This window comes from Gallus gallus, chromosome 1 (assembly GCF_016699485.2).
Source record: "Gallus gallus isolate bGalGal1 chromosome 1, bGalGal1.mat.broiler.GRCg7b, whole genome shotgun sequence".
In the NCBI taxonomy this organism is placed as follows: domain Eukaryota; kingdom Metazoa; phylum Chordata; class Aves; order Galliformes; family Phasianidae; genus Gallus; species Gallus gallus.
Genome location: NC_052532.1, coordinates 20,578,032 through 20,584,031, shown reverse-complemented (window position 1 = coordinate 20,584,031; position 6,000 = coordinate 20,578,032). Strand labels below are relative to the sequence as shown.

At 50.5% G+C, this 6,000-nt stretch overlaps 1 protein-coding gene across 1 annotated transcript in view; it reads left to right on the top strand.

The window, feature by feature from the left end:
* The first annotated feature begins 1,226 nt into the window (after nucleotides 1–1,226).
* MAPK12 (mitogen-activated protein kinase 12) overlaps nucleotides 1,227–6,000 on the top strand; it is a 28,688-nt gene continuing 23,914 nt past the window's right edge. Inside the window, exons 1-2 of the mRNA XM_001233061.7 lie at nucleotides 1,227–1,410; nucleotides 1,857–1,986. Coding sequence (XP_001233062.2) covers nucleotides 1,295–1,410; nucleotides 1,857–1,986 — 246 coding nt within the window. The 5' untranslated portion in view covers nucleotides 1,227–1,294. The remainder of the gene's footprint in view (nucleotides 1,411–1,856; nucleotides 1,987–6,000) is intronic.

Sequence of the window (6,000 nt, the reverse complement as noted above, 5' to 3'; positions counted from 1 at the left end):
CACATCCAAAGCACTGACACACGAGTCCAGACCACAAGAGCCACACCACAGAACCACAGAATGGGATGGAGGGGACCTCAAAGACCACCCAGTCCCAACCCCCTGCTATGGGCAGTGCCACTCACCAGCTCAGCAGCCCAGGGCCCCATCCAGTCTGGCCCTGAGTGCCTCCAGGGATGGGGAACCCACAGCTTCTTGAGGCAGCTGTGCCAGCGGCTCACTGCCCACTGAGTGAAGCATTTCCTTCTAATATCTAACCTAAATTTCTCCTCTTGTAGTTTAAAGTCATTCCCCTTGTCCTATAGCTATCAGAGCAAGTAAAATGTCATTCCTCCTCCCGTTTATATGCTCCCTTCAAGTACCGGAAGGCTGCAATGAAGTCATCCCAGAGCCTTCTCTTCTCCAGGCTGAACGAGCCCATGGTGCGCACACAGGCAGATGAACGCCGGGCTGTGTTTGTGCTCAGCTCCATAGTAAGGCTTCTCAGTTTAGCCCAGCAGCACAATACCCAGCACGGCACGCTGGGGCTGCAGGGAGCCCTGGTATCACCATGCAGCCATCCATCCACACTCCTGTCAGCTCCCACTCCCACCTCCCATTTCCAAGGCTGATTTCATCGAACTGGGGAGATATCTTGAGCTTTGCAGGACAATAAAACACACATCGCCCACCAGATCCACAAACACAAGGCAGCATGCGAGCGTGTCGTAAGGAACAGATGGATTTTGAGCGTGTCTCGGTGCGGCAGAACCCTCACACCTTTTTCTCTGCGGCTACAGCGAGGCGCGGGCGCTGGATGAGGCTGAGCGGCCACGGCCGCACCTCAGGTCGCCGGGCCTCTCGCCCCGCCGTGTCAGCGCTGTGAGGGAGCGGCCCTCGCCGTCCACACGGGCAGTGGCACGGCTTTGGCCGCACCGCTGCGGGGAGAGGGGCGGAAAGCAGAAGTGCTGGAGGCGCCGAGCTGCTGGAAGAGCTAACGCGGCGTACGCCGCACGGACGGTGTGAGGGAAATCCCCCGGAGCTGCCCTGCCACACACCGCTCCTCCCGTGCCCAGCACCTGCCGGGCCACCGCCGGGGTCTCCTCCCGCGCTGAGGAGGGGGCAGGGCGCTGGGCCAGGAGGTGCCCCCAGCGGAGCGCGGCGCTGCCGGGGGAGCGGGGCAGGGGCGGGCGAGAGGGAGGGAGGCGCGGAGGGAGCGCGGCCAAGCCCGGCCCCTCGGCTCGCTCGGCCCGGCCCGGCGCTCGGCGCTCCCCCCCGGGCTCTTTGTTGGAGGTGGCGGCAGGGGCCGCGCGCTATGTCCTCCCCCAAGAACGGCTTCTACCAACAGGAGATCACCAAAACCCTCTGGGAAGTGCGGGACCGCTACCGGGACCTGCAGCCCGTGGGCTCCGGCGCCTACGGAACCGTCTGGTGAGCGGGAAGGGGCCGGGCTGCGGCTGCCCCGGGGAGGAGGGCGCACCCCGGGGCTGGGGGCGGCCGAGATGGCGGCTCGGCGGGGCGCAGCCCGGGGTCGGCGGGGCGCGGCGCTTTCGCTTTACTCCCGGACAACTTTTTCCGAGCCGGGCTGCGCTGCCGGGCCCGGGGGGAGGGGGCTGAAGAGGGCCGGCCCCACCCGCACCTGGGCGGCCTCGTCCCGCGGAGAGCCGGGCGGGGGAGCGGGGAGCCGGCCGTGCGTGGATGGGAACGCGCTCCGAGCCGCGCGTGTCCCCGTCCCGGGCTCCACCCTGGAGCGGGACACCTGGGTTGGGTTCTTTTTCCTCTGCCTGGCGCGCCGCTGGCAGGGCAGGGCAGGGCAGGCAGAGCACGGCGGTACCGCTCCGCCCGCACTCATCCGGCGCTGTTCTGTTCCCCTGAAGCTCCGCTGTGGATGGAAGAAGCGGCGCCAAAGTGGCCATTAAGAAGCTGTACCGCCCCTTTCAGTCCCAGATCCTTGCCAAGAGAGCCTACCGAGAGCTGCGCCTCCTGAAGCACATGAAGCACGAAAACGTGAGTTCAGTCCTCGCAGAGCTTAAGTGCACTGAAAAAGAAAAGAAACCGGGCAGAGTTGGGCGAGCTGACGTGCAGCTGTAGTGTTCAGGGCTCTTTGACAAGACCTGCTGGCCTGTCCTTCATCTGCCTGTCCTTGATCTGCAAACGTCAGCTCACACTAATGGGAGTCTCCTGTGAGAAGCACCATCTCGCTGTCCTGTAGGAAAGGTTGGGTGGGAAGGTTTAGAACCACGGTGGAATTTGTGCTCCGGGCCAGTGAGAGAGATGGAGAGCCCAGAGGCTCCATCCTCGTCATTACATCCCTGTGAGGTACGGGAGGATGGGTCTGTGCTGTGCATCCCACGCGGCAGCATCTGGAAAGTGAAACAGGCTTTCAGAACTTGTTGAAGGTGGGCATGTTATGCATGCATACCTATCTGAGGGAGTAGGGCTTGCTTTATCTTTCATGAAGTATTTGGAACTGTAATGGGAAACAGGGAATGTTTGGGAATAGCTAAGCAAAGTGCTTCAGTGGAAAGTAAAGAATAGGACATAACACTCGGCACAGTTTCCCACACGGTACGAAAGAAGAACAGCTGTAGGAAGAAGTGCTGAAAGTGTGATTAAATTGTTTGTCTTGAAGAGATCTGTGCAAAAACTTTTGTGGAGTTGAAGCGTGAGGACGGGGTCCCATGGTGGGCTTGGAGGATCGCAGCAGTGGCTTTAAATGCTTTAAATTGAAAAAGAAAGAAAAATTGGGGGCGGTGGCTTATTAAAATGATACATCAGAGTCTGTTTTCAAATAATAACGTGGGAGATTGACGTGGGAGGTTGGAGCATCTCTCTCTTCACATAGCCTTCATGGCAAGCTACGTGATGGGGCGTGAGGATGAGAGAAACTGGTGCTAACAGTAACCTGGCATTGTCATTTAACATTATGGGATTAACAGTCTGAGTACCAGCGCTGCCTAGGTTCATTCTGAAGAATAATCAGTGGGATATCTGGACTGTCCAGAAGAAGCAGGCCATATTGTAGCCTTAAGGCTTTGTGTGCCTCTTAACGTTTTAGTCTGGATCTTTTAGCGTATTTCCTCATTGTACTTGATGACTCCCTCAAAGTAACAGCTTTTTAACCACTGTTGTACCTATCAGAGAGTTAATTTTTGCAGGGAACTTCTGTGTCATACGTGGGCTTTCACACTCTCTGCATTTTCTTCACTGACTATTTGGGAGCAGATAGCTTATGCAGGCAAAAGCTCTTAGCTGTGTCCAGTGTTTGCAGATTGTCTTCCATTTCCCAGAATCATGTGCTGGGTTGTGTTTTCTACTCATGTAGGCCCTTCAGGACAGTACTCTGGAACCTCACCACAAGCTTGTTGGGTAACTATGGAATACAGACTGAAGTGCTCACTGGGAGTGTGGGTGCCATTTGTAACAGTTACAAATCAATATATATATGGAGGAAGGGAATAATATGTAACATATAGTCTTAGAATACAGTTTGGGCCACAGAAGGAAAAAGCTGATCTAGGTGCCAAGGAAAAGTTTTACCACAAATTATGGTATTTACTCATTAAAGAACAATGACCAAATGAATGATCATGCAAGGAATGTGTGGACACTGGGGAGGCAGACACTGACCCCTCACCCATCCACTATGAGGCTGAAGGGGCAGTACAGCCCTTCACGAGGATTTCTATCCACGATTCCAGTCTCATACTGTTCATTTCACCCACTGTGAATCAGGACTGGCAGCAAAGCCTTTCAGGATTTCTAGCCCCCATGCTGACCTTGGGATACTCTTTAAACATTCCTCCCATCCCAAATTAGACCAGAGTGGCAGTAGCACTCCTCATCAGGATTTTCAGGCCTCCCCCCAATCTTTGGTCTGCTGCAATTCTGTCAAAGAGCCTCTTTCTTTGCATATTGCTGCCAAAGAGTGGATTTACAAAAATGTGTAGCATTTCAGTCTTCTGTCCTCCTACCCGTTTGCATCAGCAGCCCCCGGTGTGTTGTTCCTGCTCCAAGTGATTAGTTCTCCAAACTAATCCATTGCGGTATACTTCTGCATAACGGCAAGCATCTATCCTTCTGGCTGTACTATACATCCAACCACTATTAAAATGAATACAGCTGAAGTAACTGTTTCAGAGGCCACAGTAAAATAGTGATGCCACTCCTATCTCCTCCTTGGCTGTTGGTAATCGAAGTATGTATGGTGGTGTGTAATACCCTGCCTGCAGTACTGCCACTGTGGATTAGAAGTATTGTTGTGACACTGCTCCAGTCTGCCATTGCACTAATCTTTATCTTGCTATTTTTTTTTTCTACTTCAGGTTATAAAACTGTTTCAAGGTTGTGTTTATATGATAGTTAAAATTACATCCAACTCACTCCTCTACACCCAATCTACTTTGCTTTCGAAGTGACTTCTGTAACCATGATGTGTCTGATGCCAGATTCCATGAAAAGTGTGATGCTCTGTTCCTTTCGTCCATTGTGGTTTCCACCATGTCCGCCCATTATCGCTTTCAAGGGAGTGTTATGGTGTGTATGTATCAATGTATTATCACAGTTTATTTAACCTTATGATGTATTCAGAATAATAGAAGAAAATGTTCTGACACATCACAGTGAAAACTGGCATCTCTGACCCTCCATTAAGAGTGCAGGAGATATCAATAATAAACCTGGGTTACAGTTCTTCATTGTGTTCTGCTCAAGTGAAGAAAACTGAAGAAAACTTCTGCTTGATACCCTGGATTACCTCTGTTGTTGATCCTTTGAAGAGTATGCTCATTTACTTAGTGTGGAAGGGTTGTAGGATGTCATGTTATCCTACAGGATGAACATAAATATGGGAGTCATCCCACTTAATTTTACTGAAGTTGTATTTTACCTTTTAGGGGAATTAACTCCCAGGTCAGTTTGCTCATCTATTCAGGCATTTTCAGGAATAGGCAATTGTGGTTGCAGAGATGACCATCTCTGCATTTTATATGCCAAGTCTTCGTGGCCCCTAATGGCTTTCTAGTAGCACATTACTGAAAGGTAGCGAGGAATATTTCTTTGTAAGCCATGCGAATTTGTAGCATGGAACTTCTCTTCATCCCTTAGAAAACAGATCCATGAGGGAAGTGGTGTTGAGGACCATGGGGTAGAAGCCATCTATGAAGAGAGTGAGACCTGTCTCTAATGGCACTCAGATCTGTGTTTTGATAGGTGTTATAGTTTGAGAGGATCTGGGATGTTTCACGGACATCATAAGCTACTTCTGTTGCCTAAGAAGTAATTTAACCCAGATATTTGATACTGCCTTAGATATTGCCAAAAAGGAAAGTTAGCTTCCATCAAGATAAGCTGCTGGATCACTTAGTAGCTGTATAAACAGATACTCTGGCAGAAAAGAGGGAATGGTGTGAAAATGAGAAATAAAAACAGCTAAGGCAGAATGAAAAGCACACTGTGTATTCTGCTTTTCTTCATTTATTCATGCTGTCTTGACGTATTCCTCCCACTACAGATCTTGGTTGTTTCTTTGGCACCTACTGCATCATGTAGAAGACCAGGCTGTTTACCTTTAGGAAGTTTTTTTGGGTAGTGCAGCTTTTGTTCCCCGCCTCTTTACACTTTGAGTTCATTTTAAGGGAGGACCTTTAAAATTATCTATTATGGCTCTGACTTAAAACCAGAAAGAGAATGAAAACACTGCCCGTGTGCCAGCATACGTTTGTATCTATATATTAACATAAGCACACGTGATAATTCTGACCCAGTTGTACCAATTCAAATTCTGAATGTGCTTTTGGCGTAAGGTTTTTGACAGATGCCTATTAAACATCTCTTTAAGTTGACTCGGTTAATGTTCTACAGATGTCTTCCTGGAAACCTTGTAAGAGTCAGCTGCAGTATTTGTTGAAAGGTACTCTGTATTGCTCTCTCAGTCATGTCTCTGTGAGAACATTACTCTCTGGTGAATTCCAACATCTGAAGAACAGTGTATGTTTTACGTTAGGGGAACCACTTTGCGTT